At 42.2% G+C, this 17,457-nt stretch overlaps 1 protein-coding gene across 1 annotated transcript in view; it reads right to left on the bottom strand.

Moving 5' to 3' along the window:
• adgrl3.1 (adhesion G protein-coupled receptor L3.1) overlaps positions 1-17,457 on the bottom strand; it is a 118,938-nt gene that overhangs the window by 19,243 nt on the left and 82,238 nt on the right. The window contains exons 11-17 of the mRNA XM_080464352.1: positions 16,489-16,527; positions 10,499-10,682; positions 6,929-7,051; positions 6,565-6,770; positions 4,972-5,148; positions 3,947-4,156; positions 61-281 (exon numbers count right to left, since the gene is read on the bottom strand). Coding sequence (XP_080320478.1) covers positions 61-281; positions 3,947-4,156; positions 4,972-5,148; positions 6,565-6,770; positions 6,929-7,051; positions 10,499-10,682; positions 16,489-16,527 — 1,160 coding nt within the window. The remainder of the gene's footprint in view (positions 1-60; positions 282-3,946; positions 4,157-4,971; positions 5,149-6,564; positions 6,771-6,928; positions 7,052-10,498; positions 10,683-16,488; positions 16,528-17,457) is intronic.

Genomic DNA, 17,457 nt, shown 5'->3' with positions numbered 1-17,457 from the left:
ACACACACACACACACACACACACACACACACACACACACACACACACACTCCTCCTTACACTCGGTCCGTGCCGTAGCTCCTGTAGTCCACAGCAGCAGAGACGGCCACTATGACAGCAGGCACTCCGTATCCTGCCAGGTAGAAGTACTTAGTCCTGGAGTGTTCGCTCTCGAACACCTCTACCAGCATGATGTAGAGCTGCACCCCTTCCAGGAACATCCAGGTGAACGCTGCCAAGAAGAAGAAATGGAGCAAGGCCGCGAAGACTGCGCAGACAATCTGGTGAGGGACAGAAAAGATTGAGGGGAATTAAAAATCCAGTAACTGTACACAAAAAGAAATCATCCCAAATATTTGATCTGGAGAACACTTGCAGTAATTAGAGGGAAGTAAAAAGATGCAAATAATGCAGGCAACAAGCTAGATTCAAACTACAAAAAAAATATATATATAAAAAAATGCAGCTGTATCATATTTATAATAGGAAGATAATAGGAGGAAATGAAAAGTGGACTCCCAATACTGAAAAAGACTGAAGAGAGGGAGAGAGAGGATAACACAATTGAAAGAACAGGAAAACAGAATCATAGCATCACTGTGACGGCAATTTCAGGTGACGGAATGGCTCAAAACTCTTCTGGACAGCAATATTGTTGGAGCCTCTTTCACACTTTACTCACTGTCTATAATCTACAAGTCATCTCAGTAGATAAATGAGAAAGTATAAGTGACAAGTTGAGGCTGCAGTCGGTGCTGATTGACCACATTTCAAACAGAGGCTGCAAACCATTTTCAAAGCAAGCTGAGAAAGAAAGAGAGGGGCTGGGTTGGTGAGGAGGGCAAATTACTTGGCAACACTTGTTGAGAATACAATATGAGTTTTTGTCAATGCCAAGGATGAACAAAATAAATGGGACTGCTGCAAAAATGACTCAGCAACGAGGTATGAAAAAGACAAAGCACACAAAACATTTGAGAGATTTTTTTCAGTTTGGAAATAGCCAGAAGTCTCTTACATGTAGGAAGTAAATGGCTGCCTTCTCTCGCTCTGGCTGAACCACACGTTTTAAGTAAACTGCATGGTCAAAATTCTGCACATGATTAGAACTTGGTTTCAAGCAAATGAAAAATGGAGATTCACCCATCTTCACCAATCCTAATAATTCTACCATAATTAGTCATAAGTGGAAACTTAAAATGGGAAAATGGCATTTTCACTGGCCACAGAACATGGAAATGTGGCAAAACCTCCAAAACAGTGAGCGACTCTAAGGGCTGTGAAACGACGGCAAATAATCGGCAGAAACAAAATAAAAGAGAGGTAGCAAAGCTAAGCTGCAATTATCATTTAGAAAAAAAAGTTATGAATAAGACAAAAAGAAATTGTGAAAAAAGAACAAGCGGTAGGAATTGTCCTATCAGGTTCATGGCAATGTTGTAATCTAAGAAGTCCCTCCTAAATCACTGAATGGAAGAGCTAACAGACAGACTGTTATAATGAAGGGGTTTGCAGTGAGAGACAATTACCTAATGTCTGAGAGACAATGAGTTTAGGGGGTGAGGGAGTCACTCATTTCCATTTGTAATGATCGCACCGTGTAGCTTTCGCACACGCACACGCACACACACACACACACACACATACACACACTTGCAGGTAAAAAAAAAAAAAAAAGTGCCTACTTATGCAAAGTCATTTAGTTTTCCTGCCGGAATCACTGGCTTAACTGGCTGCGAGCTAAGTGACGCTGAAGATGTTAATGGAGGTCACGAATAGTCGCCAGTAATTAACGGGGGAATGGTGCACACAAACACGGCACTATGCATACATACAAAGAAACATGATCCCTCCCCACACAAACAAAAAATGCAAAGACACACTGTCTAATCTACTATTCTCTCTTTCTTTCTGCTCATTAGCGGTGGGAATATTTCGCTGTGAATGCTCAAAAGGACACAAATGCCTGAGGTTCCGCTAAGTTTTGGTAAAGTCTATGGGGGGAGGCGGAGGACGCAACCCTGAACACCTTCTCACATACATGCATATATTTACAATTTGTAATGATTTCACACAGGACAAACCGGTCACATTAAAAAAAAAAGAAGAAAAAACAATAAAAGGGGAAGCAGACCCTGATGGTTTAACCAAACTGCTTGATGTTGGCTGCTTTAGTGCCAAGCAAAAACTGGCTCACAAATGGTTGTACAATGATTTTGAAAACTCTCCACACTCTCTCAGGGAGGACAATTTTTTTTAAGGGTGTCACAAAGACCAACACACTTGATGATGCATATGTGAATGCCTGTCTCCGTCCCACGTACTGAAAACACAATATTTGTATACAGCACACAAAGAGCCATTAAAATGACCGTATATTTGGGAAATAAACCAATATGAACAATTAGGTTATGACAAAGGAATCTACTTTGACCTAATTTACCATTGTTGGAATAATTCTTAAAAAAACATAAAACACGAATATGTACTGTATACAGTTTTTATGTATCAGATTTTAAACATTACTAGTCATGTTTGATAGTATATGAACGTCAAGATCAATTATGTGACGAGTAATTGTTTTTGCAGTGACCAAATATAGTTTTTTAAAAATATTTAATCTAATTGAGTATTTCTAAACTATAAACCAGGTCAATTATTACTCGAACTATATGTCAAAGCTCATAGGCCACATCTGTTTCACTCACATCAATTCTATTCTATTTGATTTGGGAGATACCTGACAATAGCTGACATGGAGCGGAGCAGTGTTTGTTCAAAGGTAAAGCAACAGAGAAGATGACAGCACTCTAACAATCAATATCCAGAGTACATAGTTTAAAATCAAACTCCACTTTCTGTCAAGCACCGAGGTCTGTGTTTCACCTTGTATTCTTATGACATGATTCTCCTGTTTAGCAGCCGTGTCAATAGACCGAGCACTCCGCTACGAATGGTCAAAAGCTGGTTGAGCTCATATTTGCGAGTCTGTCTCTCACAGGGTTTGTTTTGGAGCAGTTTATTAAACCATCTCCTTGTAGATAACGTGATTTCCTGGTAACACAGAACTGTTGCTGCTGCTGTATTCTAAAGGGGGAAATAATAAGAAATGCAAGTGAAGCGATGACATCCCTCAGCTAACCAATACATAAGGTTTAATGTATTTTGTGGCAGGCAAGAGTGCATTTGGCATTGTAAATATTTTGTGCTGGCTGTGTATGGATTACAAAAAGGCAAATTAGGCTCTTTGAAGTGAATGTATGTGTTATATTTAGGTTACTCAGCCATTCAATCTCCTCTCGTGGCCTAGTGTTTTATTCTTCTCTTCTGCCTTGGTTGACTGTGCTTTTTGAATTAGCTGCAAATTGCAATGCAATTAATCTGAGGTAGTGTCTGGCACTCAGTTCGGTAATGATAGCACAGAAAATGGAGCATGTGCTGCAAAAAAAACAAACAATGCCACTTAATCCCTTCACAATTTATGAAAAAAGTTGCATAATGCAGGCTGGTGCGAATATAAAGATATGGTTTGTTTAACAGGCGCTCAGAGAAATGTCTTCTTTTCGATTTATTCCCGTAAAACCGCATATACCAAATCCCCTATTTCTTATTCATGTCACTGTAATATGATTAACCACTGACAGAAAGTGAATAAACATTTTACAATTTACTTTGCCAACAATGCAGTATCCTCAGAGGTATGGGTTCGTGATCTGGCAAGCTTAGTCAGTGGCATGAGTAAAAAGACTATCAACTGATATGTGGCATTTGCTCTATTCTATTCGTTTCTATTCTATTCTATTCTATTCTAACTGCACTTAAAGGATTGTAGGATTTTTGATCAGTGACTGAAACCCTTTGTCAGTTATTCTGTTTAGTTCTGTTCATGATGTACAGGATCATCCTGTAAAAAAAAATTAAAAATTAATAATTCCACTCTTCTTACTGGCTGATCCGCCTTGTTGATCCCGACCAGGAACAGTGACTCAGCGATGAAGAGGCTGATGCAGAGGTTTTTGTGAATGGTGTTACGGTCACTTTGCAGCCCTCTGAAGAAGCAAAAGGTGAAGATGCAGATGAGCAGGCACACCAGCGACAGCAGGATCCCGACCCACGTGATGACGTCCAGGAGCACGTCGTGCATGCTGTCTGTTTTCTGGAGGAGGCGCGGGAAAAGGGAGACAAGTTTGAGTGGACAACAGAACAGCAGCTATGGCTATGTTTAGCCTTGGTTTGCTAAAAACATACATGAGTCATATTGTTGGATGATGAAACATACTGTAGGAAAGAGACAGATGACCCCCCCCACCCCCAACAACCGTCCTGACTGATGTAAGCCTGGCTGTGTGTCGCTGAGCGTTCAGGGCCACAGCGTTACGCTGTGTTGCACAGGTGTGCAGGCTCTATCCATCAGTGTCCTGCAACCTGGCAGGCAGAGCAATGTTCAACATAGCACGGCTGTGATGGATCTACTGCTCAAACCCTCACACTGTGTTCACACGGGGCTGCCAAGCCAGCTCTGACCATGACCTCTTTAGAAGTAACACACATCCTCTGGCCCAGAGGGAGAGAATGGGTGTCAGTCAGTATCGAGACTCACAAGAGGCCATTTGTGCAAAGAAACTTGGTCTTAACGTCACAATAGAGGGAAACAATATGTACTTATCCCACACATTGTCGAACAATCATGTATTTATCCGCATCCCACTGTGGTTTATGGATTTATTACACATCATAATGAAATGCCATCCAATGTGACAATGTGATAATGTGACCTGACAAATCAATTAAAAATTGTGTAAAAATATTCCCTGGTATGATTAAGCCTATCGGTGCTGTAGTATTTCTCTCCTCCGCCCTCTCCTTCTTTTCAATGCCCGTGTGCCAGCCACTGCTAATCAAATGATGAATAACTGACCCCTTAATGTTCCCTATCCCTCTTTCGAAAAGCACAGCTGAGTAACTGTCTACCTTGACCTCCACGTGGGCCATGAGCACGGCGAAGCTGGTGAGGTGGGTGCACGAACAGCTGGTGTGTGTGCGGTTGGTGGCCAGGAGACGACAGTCCTGCGTAGACCAGAATCCCGTCATGGTGCGTTTGGAGTAGCTCCAGAAGGAACAGTTGGGATTGAAATTCTTTTCCGAATGCTGGAGGAAGAAGGAGAGAGAAATTTTTATAAAAACCCAGACAGACAGGGAAAAAAAAATAAAAAATTCGAGAGACAAAAAGCAAGAAAGGAGGGGGAGCACTGAGAGAATAGTTACTTGGTCTTGGGGGAGGTAGGAGGTAGAAACATGGAGTGGTCGGAGAGCCAAAAAAAAGTGTGAATATGGTGGGAGGAATTGATGGAAGGAGGAGGGAGAGGAAGAAACACGAAGAGGGAGTCAAACACACACACGACAACAAAACAACAAACAGAAGGGACAGAATGCGAGAGTGCAGCAACAAACAAACATGGAGCCATGGCAGGAGGTGACAGTGCTGCGTCCATGCTTGTTGTGTGAGATTCTGAAGAGTTGGAGATGCCTGTGTTGGGTAAACTGATGAAACTGTGTGTGTTGGGCTGGTGAAGTTTCTTTCAAAAAGAGCAAGTGCAACATTGAGGATTCCTTTGCTGCCAACAAGCTGGATCACCAACTGGATAAGCATTTGCTTGTTGGACGAGCAACACAAAATACATTTGTGGTGCAGACCCTCCCGATTCATACATTATGAAGCATTAAGCAATTTGGGCTGTGAGTGCTGCTTAATGCCAGAGCTGATCTGGGCTAAGTGAAAGTCAGCGAAGCCAAGTCTTGTCAAACTTGTCAAACACCACAACTCTTTGAAAGAAGGCTGCGAAATATTTTCCGGCTTTTGACTTTTTTAACACAAAGAGAACAAATTTGAGTTCGAATGTGTTAGCCACAACAATTAACGTCAAACTGACACTTCTTTTTTGTTTTTAGGTTTTTTTGTTTGAGATCAACTTTTGAATGTCATAATTTTAGCAAAATCTACTCAGATCAATGTTAACCAATAAACAATACGAACCTCGTCAATAAATAACAAGAGCTACAGAGCAAAATATTGTATTATTCTTTCTGTGTGCTCAAGGCAGTGGCTCCCTGCCATTAATTCAAAAGAAAAGAAAAACTTTTTCCCCCCCAAAAAAATGGTGATCTTGTGTTCTTTATTTTATTTTTTTTTAAAGGGTATGTCATTTTAGTAAACAGCCACGCACTGCAAGTTTGAGCAAACTTTACTTAAACAGAAGTAAATAGCTGATTTTCTGGTAATTATTTCCAGCTGTTGAGTCACAGATCCGGCGCTCCGGTGAGTATTTACAGCAGTGTAACAGTGTGAAATTGAATCTAAATAAACAACAGTGCTCATGTTCATTTTCGCTAAAGGAACATGTGTTTGTTTTTTTTGGACAACAAAGAACTTGTGTGCCATGGAAGAATGACAATTGCAATAATCCAAAGACAGTACAGTGTTGTTTTTATGGAAGCTTTTGACACAGACAAACAGCAGGCTTTTAAATTGAGCAAAAATACAATATAGCAGTTAATTTTATGTACCTGCAGGTGTTTGACAGTGAAGACCACCGGCTCCGACAGGTAAACCTTATTGCTTTCCTTGTTAATAGATGCAGTGATGACCGGGGAGTTGACGATAACTGAGTAGTTGGGATAGACGGCCTCGCTGCTCAGCCTAACACTGGCATTCTCCGTGGACAGGTAGGCTCCCAAGTTCTTATACAGGACAAACGCCATCCGTATCTCACCTGTAGGGAAAACACACAGTGACACCAACCTTAGAGCCTCTGTGGAAACACAGAACTACAAGTGGGAGAGACGGGGAGATGGAGAGTGAGAGAGAGGAGAGAGGTCATGTGCTCCGTTGCGAGAGTGAGAGAGAGTAAACGTGGGATTGCTCTTCTACCATTTCTGCCGTGCTGTTTGAGAGTGGTGGCTGACAGCTGGATGGAGTTTCCATGTTGCTCTGACTGAGGGAACGTCAGGTCTGCAAGGTTCCCATCCGTGCTCAGCCTGGCTACCTCCAGCTCTGCAACAAACACGCACACACATACACATCATCATTGTCAAGGCACGACACAACACTTTATATCTCTTTCTGTTTTAAGGACCCTTGTAATAGTATGTTTTCCCACTAAGTGCTTCCCAGTAGCACACAGGCGTGAATCCGGGAGCGCTTTTCCTAAACAAAGAAAATGAAAAAGCTGACACGCATCAAAGTGAAGTAGTGTGAGTTCTTGTACTGAAAAAAGGTAACAATGTCTCCAGGCAACTGGTCTAACACATTGAGGTAGATTATACAGCCACTCTTATATGGTGGGAATCTAATTTCACCATCCGGGTTCGTTAGCACATTCCTGATTAAGACCGTGTAATGTATTAGATAAAGTTTCTAATTAAGGACTAATTATACCTTTGGTGTATCGCTATCTTGTGCTTCTGAGTGATTTGGTGATTTAGACTGCTGCTTTCATGTAGAAAACAACTCCCCGATCAAATAAACAATACGAGGACAACATAGATGGAATTGCAGGGAGGGAAAGGAGGAGGAGGATGAGAGAGGAAGTCGGGGAGGTTGGGGAGCTGAACCGAGCTGAGAGGAGGTGAAAAAAACAAAAAACAAAGTACGGTCGTCACAGCTGGGAGAATGGGTGTGATGGGAAATGAGCAGATATATTGAAAGAAGAGCACTAGAGGGGAAAAAAATATAAAGAAGACTATGTTTTCTCACAGAATAGCATAGTTAAGGCTAAAAACACAGATACTGAGGCATAGTGGGAAATGGCGGCAGAGTGGGGGAGCAGACGTAAACATAGACATCGATATGCAAATACTGTGAAAGACAGAAAAACTCTGGTTAAGTGTCTCGCCAAACTAAACATTCAAGTTAAGTGTACACACACACACACAAACACGCACGCAGGCACGCAGGCATCCACACCCACACATATCAGCAGGGTATCAAAACATGCTGAGTCCAATCTAATTAAAGCATCCTTGTCATGACAATCCTCGTCCTAAGAAACACACTTGTTCATTATCGTTATCACACACGCACGCTGTTACCGCTGTGTTATCCCTTCAAATCACTGTTTTGCTTCTAATAATAACACTATTTATTCGTCTTCCTAATACTGCGCCTCATAGTCACACGCACACACACACACACACACACACACACACACACACACACACACACACACACACACACGCACACAATAATATAATTTTTACAGTAGCTGCAGAGGCTTTTTAGAAATGCATCTAATAATTTATTCTTGTCACTCACACTTTAGTGAAAGAAAGGGGGGGAGGACTTAAGGAATGAAAGGACGACGGTGGTAAAGGAAAAATCCGAGAGAGACAGAAGTTAAGGATGGAAAAGAAGAAAGCGAGAGATGACAGGCTGTATGGGGCCGGTTATGAATAAAGGGGAGAGATAATCACCAAGTATCTGCCCACTGGATTAGCTGGGAGGGAAGATTAACGGCACGAAAAAGGAGAGGAGTGTGGAGGAAAAAAAAACAACACATTTTGCCCTCGAAAAGACGACTCTGTTTCAATTTGCTCACAAACGCATGGACCTCCATCTTCAGAAATTAAGTAAGGTGAAAACTGTGTTGGATGCATGTACTCCAGCTTCATCAGAAACATGAGGAAGCCGCGTCAGGAGGGAATCTGAACTGCCTCGGCTGTCTGCTTTTAACACCAAAAGAAAAATATTGAAATGGTATCACCACACTGTGTGACTTAAATAGCTGTAATTTAATTGCTCACTGATGTGAAAGTGAGCAAAAAAAAACCCTTAGAGCATCATTTGACATTCCACCACCACCATCACCCTCAAGCCTGCTCTCATCCAGTCTTCCTCTTTACTTATCGTCTCTCCTCTCCTCTCCTCTCCTCTCCTCTCCTCTCCTCTCCTCTCCTCTCCTCTCCTCTCCTCTCCTCTCCTCTCCTCTCCAGCTCCTCCTCTATGGCTTTTTGTCTCTCACTGAGTAACACAGAAGCCCAGTGAATCCTTGTAATGTTAGGGGGGTACATGATTTGGAGGAAATCTTTGAAACATGAAATCAAAAAGGGAGTGAACAGGAGGATAACTTAAGGGGAACATGAGTGAGTGTAAGCCATCCGACTGGCTGGAGATGAAACTAGCCCACATATACATCACCATCATTGTGTAGAAGCATGCCCCCCCCCCCCCCCCCCAAAAAAAGGCTCTCATTCACTGGTGAGAACTCCCTCATTCCCTGGCCCAGTGATGAAATGAACAGAGATAAACCAGGAGACGGATGACAGAAAGAGGAAAAAGAGAGAGGAGGAACGTGATGTGCACATCGCCACAATAAGTAGCTTTGTTCTGCTTTGTCAACTCCGCCTACAAGTGGAGAAAAGAAAAATATGGAAAATAAATGGGGTGGGGGGGAGAGGAAGACAAAAATGTGTCTGTTTCAAGAGCAGCAGCATTTCCTCTGCATTTTATTAGATGAGGAATGTGATGGGGGAAAAAAAACCAGGCATGGTCTCTGGCACTGTAACTCTGGTTTCAAAGTGCACCAGAGGTGCAGACGGTTGTCGCTTTTGTGGCCCATGATTTTAAATCTTTCTGGTTTGTAAATCCGTCTACACAAATGTATTCATTTGAGAGAATTAATTCACAGAATTTTACATTATTTACATCAATCAGAATTTCTTAAAGGCTTAAAGGCACAAAAAAAAAAACGTGTGGAAAAGAAAATGTGGCAGCCATAAAAACACAACATATTGTCTTTCACGTGTCAGCTATTTTTTCTATACTTGAAATGCCTTGAAATGTTTTGTAACATGAAATGCTGTATACAGCTAGTTACCACAGCAATTTCTTGAATTTTCTTTAATCCGACCTGGCAACTCGGCTTCATGCCAATATATTTATTCTCTGTTTTATCAGCAACCATTTTCGCAATGACTTCAGTTTCTACGCACATGGCTGCCCATTCACGAAAGCACACACGTAAGGCTTTGGTGTACTGTGAAGTTAGATATTTGGTACATTTGAGGCAGTGGATTCAGTAATGCCTGCTGTCAATGTTGCCTCTTACTGTGATATTACATCATATTCTAAGATCTTGAATAGCCCGAGCTGGTTCCCGTTGTTATAAGATCAGTAAAAGGAAAAAAAAACCTGTGAAATCTAAGAAGCATATCTCTGCTGAAATGAGAGAATGTTCAAGAATTTTTTTTCTCTCTAGTACTTTGGAGTCCGTGCTTTGTATTTAAAGTCAACAGTGTACAAAAGCTTTTGTTACAGCCCGATCCTGCACCTGAACTCCCACGGATGCTCTCAAGCGCAGGCGCAGCCTTCAACTCTCGGGCCACTGTTGCGATCTGTTGTCACAAATGGAGGCTAAGTGTCTTGCTTTAGGGCATCTCGGCAGGCACTTTGACAGCTGTAAGCACCGACTGATCGGTGAGAGGAAGCTAAAAAAGTACTCACGGATGTAGTCGGTAGTCTCCTGCACCGTGTCAGTCTTCAGGAGGTTGTCCGCCAACATGAAAGCCCCGGTCTCCACGGTGTCGAGAAGCAGAGTCGCCGAGTGCAGCTGCCCGCTGGTGGACAGCTCCCGCCAGGCCGCCTGGGCTCGTGGATGCAGCAAATTATTCACCGTCTCCACCATAGCCTGAGGCAGCACCGGAGACAGAGTGGTCACACACGGGAAGCTAATGCTAACACTTTCAATTTACAAATGCTAATCTGGGAACGAATGCAAATGGCATCGCTACACCCTGACTACTGAAGGCAGTAGTCAGTGGGATGCAACAGTGACAACGGGGTCACTTTTCATTTATCATGTTGATAAATCGCAGCAATCAAGACAAAAATGTTAGCAATGCAAATGTGGCATTCCCATGCAGACATAACAGAGACGAAAACACAGACGGCATTAAATAAATGCATATCTTTAAAGTTGCACTTCACACTTTTTAATGCTTATTATCAGCCTTTTGAGATTGTGTTATATATGAGGATGGTGTGATAGGAAATCCATCACAGATGTTCTGAAAATCAAGCTAAGCTAATTAGCTGATTGCAATCACCATGTGTCTACACCCCCGAACTTGTTTCTTTCTCTCTCTCTCTCGCTCTCTCTCTCTCTTTTTTTTTTTAAAGCAAAAGTCTTATCTTTGAGTTGAAAAACTTGTGCTTGAGGGTCTGAGAAGAAATTTGAGTTTTATCAGATAATGTCTGCTGGGTCATATCCAGCCGTGCAGAACAGTTTTGAATCCCCCAAAAATATTCCCAAATTAAACAAAGACGACTTGGCTTGCATAGATGAAATGTGCTTGACGAAGCAATACTTATTTTGTCCCCAGCTCACATTCCTTTATGCTCTCAAGATATCACCTCCTTATTTTCAGACACCACACACACACACACATCTTGAATGACCACGAGAGAGATAAAGAAACAGAGAGAAAAGAAGAGTTGTGGGGGGGGGGTAGAAGGGGAGAGCCATGAGAGAGCGATAAAACAGTCCAGTGAGTCCATGGTGACAGGCGTCCACTGGGAACAAGAGAGGCGGAAGAGCGAATACAGGTGCTATCAAACACACACATCTCACACTCCCTTTTGTCTCTTTATTTCCTCTTTCTCTTGCTCTGTAAACCACCCTTTCTGCAAACACACTCCCATCCTTCAGTCATGTCTCACTTTTTCAGTGCTTCTCCCTCTTGAGAAGGGTGGATGGGAGGGTGGAAAAAGGAAACGCAGGTGCCATTATACCAGCACATGGGGTCTCCAGTGGGGAATAGCAAGGGCATAGAAGAGTGAGAGACATCAGTTTATTGGCATTCACACATCCACCATTTGACTTCCTCTTTGTCCCTTTCGCTCAGGGCTAAGGAGAAGTGAAGGGCCAGGAGGACGCAGGGAAGATAGCAGCAGCAAACACTGTGTTATGTGTGTGTGTGTGAGCGTGTGTGAGTGGATAATAAAGTGTGAAGAAACACTGTAGATGATGACTCATCTGAGTGTTGACAGCATGTTGTACGAAACATGCAGTTGGCCTTTGGAATTGGAACTAATTCTACCTGTTTATTTTGGGGGGGGGGGGGGGGGGGGGGGTGATTTCTACATGTAGATACAGTATATCAGACACATGAAGCTGGTGCTTAGCCAACAAGCTAATGCGATAATATTATGTCCTCTTTTAGCGCTCGCAGCTAATTAGCTGGGATGCATATTGGATGAGTTTGGGAGGGCTACATGTAAACAAAAACTAATTAATCCACTGCTTCAGCAAACAACCAGAATACGCAGGGGTGGATCTGAAGCACGCACGCACGCACGCACGCACGCACGCACGCACGCACAAGCAAACCTGGTCCTGCCACAACCTTTTCACTACGGCGAAGGAAGATTTTACCTTTAATTCATGAAAAGGTGTAAGGCATTCCTCCATTTTGTTTTACACCTGTATGGCTTATCTGACATTTTATAAAAATTCAATAAAGCAAGATTAATTGCAAGAATAACTCAGGCTATTCAATATTGACAACCGAAGAAAGGAAAAAGAAAACAAACAATTAAGGCCAGAAAAAAAACTAACTTTGAACTGACTAGCATCTTCAAAACATAAAAACAAACAATAAAACATTAATGCATACACTGAAATAATCCTTCTCACTCACTTCCACACTCAGAAAAATAATTTATTCATGTCACACATCTATTCATATTAAGTAGATTGTATCCCCTTTATTCATATTATCTGAACAACATGTATTAGAATGAACCATTTAACAACAAGAAATTCAATATGCTCGAGTTAATCAAACATATTTCTGATATGTAAACTGAAAATTTGCTGAGTTGATTTTTTTGAATGTAGCACATGTATTTAAAACTACATATTTTGGGTTAATGCTAAGGTTAATGTGGGACGATCACAGTTTTAGGCCTGTTTTGGACTAGTGATGTGTTCAGGGTATAGTCTGCTTATAACCTCAATTTTCTACTGTGGGAGGAAACTGGAGTCTCCAGAGTAAACCCACGCGGACATAGGGAAAACATGTAAACGCCATAAAGAAAAGTTCCATGCCAAAACCTCAGGGGAGGTGAGAGTGAGCATTAACCACTGCAGCACAGTGTGCTGAACTTCAAACCTCTGTTTGAGCTCTATCTTTATTCAATATTTTTGTTTCTGTTGTCTTAACCCTGTAATGAGTGTGCAAATGGAATCAACACCTGCCATACATACGTGGCACATGTGCAATGAAAGTATGAGGCACGTATTGAAGGGATTATGATCTATGTGTGCTGGAATCTGCTTTGGCATTCAAAAATGTGTGTGCGTGTGTGCGTGTGTGTGTGTGTGTGTGTGTGTGTGTGTGTGTGTGTGTGTGTGTGTGTGTGTGTGTGTGTGTGTGTGTGTGTGTGTGTGTGTGTGTGTGTGTGTGTGTGTGTGTGTGTGTGAGTGTGAGTGTGTGAGTGAGTGATTGAGGGCGTGCACAAGGGGCTGGGTGAAGCATTGTAGTGCATCATTCTGCTCCACTTGCTGTACAGTAGTTGTCCAAGGCAACCGAGAGAGACAGAGGGGAGGATGCTCTGTAGATATCAGAGCGGTGGCAGTGCTTTCTATTCACTCTCGCTGCTGGTGCTGCTCCCAAACACTCACTTCGATATGTTTCTGATAACCCCCTTTTTCTCCTCTCATTAAACGTTCCATTGCTTTTTATTGAACTTTTGATTATCTTGCATTTTCAATTTCATTAAATTTTTTTTTCATTGAAACTTAATTCGCTCGAACTGAGATTAAATCTGTGAACGAGAGGGATAGGTAAGGAGAAGAAGAGAGTGTGATTTCCTTGAGGTCCAGACATCTCCAAATCAGAAAGTCGGAGAGAGAATGTATGTGTTTGTGTGTGTGTGGATGGATGTGTGTGAATTTGTGGGTGTGCCTGCGAGCTCTTGTGCCGTTGGTGACATTTCTAGCCCCACAAGTATGAGGACTTGAGGGCTAAAATACAGACAGGTTTTTTTCTTTTTTTACGGGGGGGGGGGGGTCTTCAAAGAGGGTAGAGACTCTGCAGAGACAGATAAGGGTGTCGTTTGTGTGTGTATGTGCATGTGAGTGAGTGTGTATCTGAGTGAGACTACGTATTGCAGGGGATGAACACGCACGTGGGTGTGCGTACACACAGCATGTATGTGTATGCACTCATATACACACACATCCCAGTAAATGGGGCAGAAGTGAAATGCTTTGAAGCGTTGGGGTAATCCAGCGTAAACAGCAGCGGGACGACAGACTAGAGCTGGGCTGCTCTACTACTTCCAGCTACATGAGGGGTACACACTCAGGCACGAGTGCACGCATGTACAGTATGTGTACCCTCACGCACAGTAACCTGTAAAATGGTAAAGTTGGGATGTTAGAAGTACGGGCAAGGGCAAGAGGAGAAGAAAGAATAGGATTTTGTCTTTTCTTTTACTCGCTTGGCTGAGCTCTGAGAAAGCGCATGTTTTGAAAATGTTTTCATCAGAGAAGCAGGCTTATCTGTCAGTTGTTGTTGGAGTTTGTCTTCCCTGACAGGATGAGTTTGCAGCTAAATCAGGCTTTAAATTCACAGCATGCCATGTTCTGACCCGCCATCCATAAATAGAGGGCAAATTAGACATTGTCATTGAGCATCACTGTCTCCTCACTGCCCCCTTTATTGTTTTCTCTTTCTCTTGCAATCCATTTCTGTTACTCTCGTTTTCTGTTTAATTTCTGGTCCCTCCTTCCTCGTATTTCTTTCTGCATCCACCTTGCATACTCAACCTCCCTCCATCAATCCACCCTAAAGCATCAAAGCCTCTCTACACCACCAACTTCATCATGAATAAATTGCCAATTTAGTATACATGAAACGAGTCCCCAGTTCCCCAAACGAAGTGAGGGAGGAGGAGAGATGAAGTGTGAGAGAGAGAGAGAGAGAGAGAGAGTGAGAGTGAGAGAGGGAGAGAGAGGGGGAGAGAGAGAGAGAGAAAAGGAAAGAGAATTCAATTATTTTTTGTCTCTATTAAGAACCCAAACCTCCTGCCCACTCTCCTCACTTGGCAATTAGTGCTGTAGATAATTAACGAGGAGAGGGCAGCACCACACCACATCCCTAATCAGGCACATTTCTATCTGGCAGAGTAAGGGACTGTTGGTATAATTTTGTTTCACATTACTAAGGCTAATTATATAATCGATCACTCCAAGCCCCCCTGCAGTACCCAAGGTGTGTGGTGAAATGTTTTGATTTTAACCTGTAACTAGCTGTCTGATTGCAGCCGCTGCTTGAAATGCAGCTATTATTGGATTAAAGAGGCGCATCAGAGAATTTCCCTGACTGTTGTGATGTGACAGCATAAGATCATTGTTGAAAATATATTTATATATTTGCGGTGTGTGCGTGTATATGAGTGCGTGTCAGCTTGCATATAGTCCTAAGCCATGTTCTGTGATGTGACATTGCTGACTGGTGCTGACGTTAAGACTTTTCAGGGGAGAGTGAGGGAGGGAAAAAAAAAAAAAGCCCGCATCAGGAGAAAAAGAGCTATCCCATCAAGTGTGTGTGTGTGTGTGTGTGTGTGTGTGTGTGTGTGTGTGTGTGTGTGTGTTCGGGGGGGTGCAGACAGAGAAAGAAGGAGACTCTGTAGTCTATCTTCAGCACATGGATGAGAAAGATAGGGGTCCTTTGATATTCTGAATTATAATTTTAGCTGACCAGAAACATGCCTAAACGATGTTAGATCTTCTGTTAAAGGCGTGAGCCCATGGCGTCAACATAAACACACAACAGCTCAAGCGAACCAGCAACGACGAAAGATAAATTAATACTGAACCACAAACACAAGCTGGGATTATTTTATAAGACGCTGAGGCCGTGATCAAGCAATATTCAACGTAATGTCCATCATTCCCAGTTCTTTCTCTCTCATAAAGTAGCAGAGAGGCTATCTTATTGAATGCAGATGAATCGCAAGTCATTTGGCTGCAGGCAGGCTTGTTTACGATTCTGCCAACAGAACTGTAAAGCAGATCAGCTATTATTGATATTGATCATGGCCTCTTATCAGTACTATTGATTCCAAATGCAAAAAAAGTGAAATTGAAAACAAAGGAATGTCAGCAAACCCTTTGAGGAGACTAAAAGTTTGTTGGGAGTCAATAGTAGGGTGTTTGCAGTGTGCTGATGCGGACACTAAGGATCAGGATCAGAACAGATCGCTTAGATGGACGCCACCTCAAAGGGTTGTGATGCAAATGATGAGACAAATGCTGCAACATGGAATAATAACTCTACGTACAGCATCGTAACGTGTGATCACACACACACACACACTCTTGGTTTGCCGATTACATGCTGAGTGTTAAATGACATAATATCAAAAAAGATAAACATGTTGGACCATGGTGGATAAGTAATCAACTTCTCGGGAAGTGGAAATACCTGTGTGAAAAACCTGCAGGACCTTTCTCTCTTCTGAAGCTGTAAATTCAAACAATTCAGTTGTTAGCGATATAACACCTCTCAATCACACACTCACAGACACACAGAGGCAGTTACACTCAATCCATTAACATCGTACAAAAAGACTGTGGTGGCTAAAATGTGTTATTCTCCCAAATTTGTGTTCTCGCATTTCACTGCTCTCCCTTTATTTTCTTTCTTCTGTATTGTTTCATGATTCTTCCTTTTCTTCCATTCCCTCTTTGTGCTCATTCTCTGCATCTAACGTCAAGTGAATTGATGGCATTAATTACTATACCACTGGTGCATGATTGATCATATTTGATCTCCTAACAAGCATTTGCATAATAAGACAATGTATTGCTCAATTATATATGTGGATAATTGCTTCATTATTGAAATCATCAGAAAGCTTTTTCTATGGAGTATTTTTTCCCCCAAGAAATTCAACCTTTAACAGGCCATTTGGTCAACAGCAAAACACAGATTAATTGTTTCCATTTACACGTCTTCTAATAAGTATTCACTTTACATACACTCTTCAATTATTTACAGCAGAGGTTTATAAAGTGTTGGAAGCATGAGCCCTTAGTTCACAAAGCTTTTATCACGTCTAGTAATGCCAGTCCCCCCCCCCCCCCCCCCCCCCCCCCCCCCCCCCCCCCCCCCCCCCACGTTACAGGATGATACTGTTAACAGCGGTTGGGATCTATAGGCAATTAACAGCATAACTCTTCTCAAACTATTTGGATGATTTTTAAAATGAAACATCTCGTATGATTTTCTCAGCAATGCTGTAACTGTTACACTTTGTCTCAATTACAGTCACAATAAATTCCTTTCTTTAGATGTATGTTGTTTTATTAAAACTCACCACTGTATCTCCCTTTCACGATTTCTTATTGAATTGAAAATTGATGCTGTGAATAATTCCAACACCTGTGTAAA

The sequence above is a fragment of the Lipophrys pholis genome (genome assembly GCF_963383615.2).
Source record: "Lipophrys pholis genome assembly, chromosome: 5".
Lineage (NCBI taxonomy): Eukaryota > Metazoa > Chordata > Actinopteri > Blenniiformes > Blenniidae > Lipophrys > Lipophrys pholis.
Note: the sequence above shows the minus strand (reverse complement) of the source record. Positions and strands in the feature narration are given on the sequence as shown.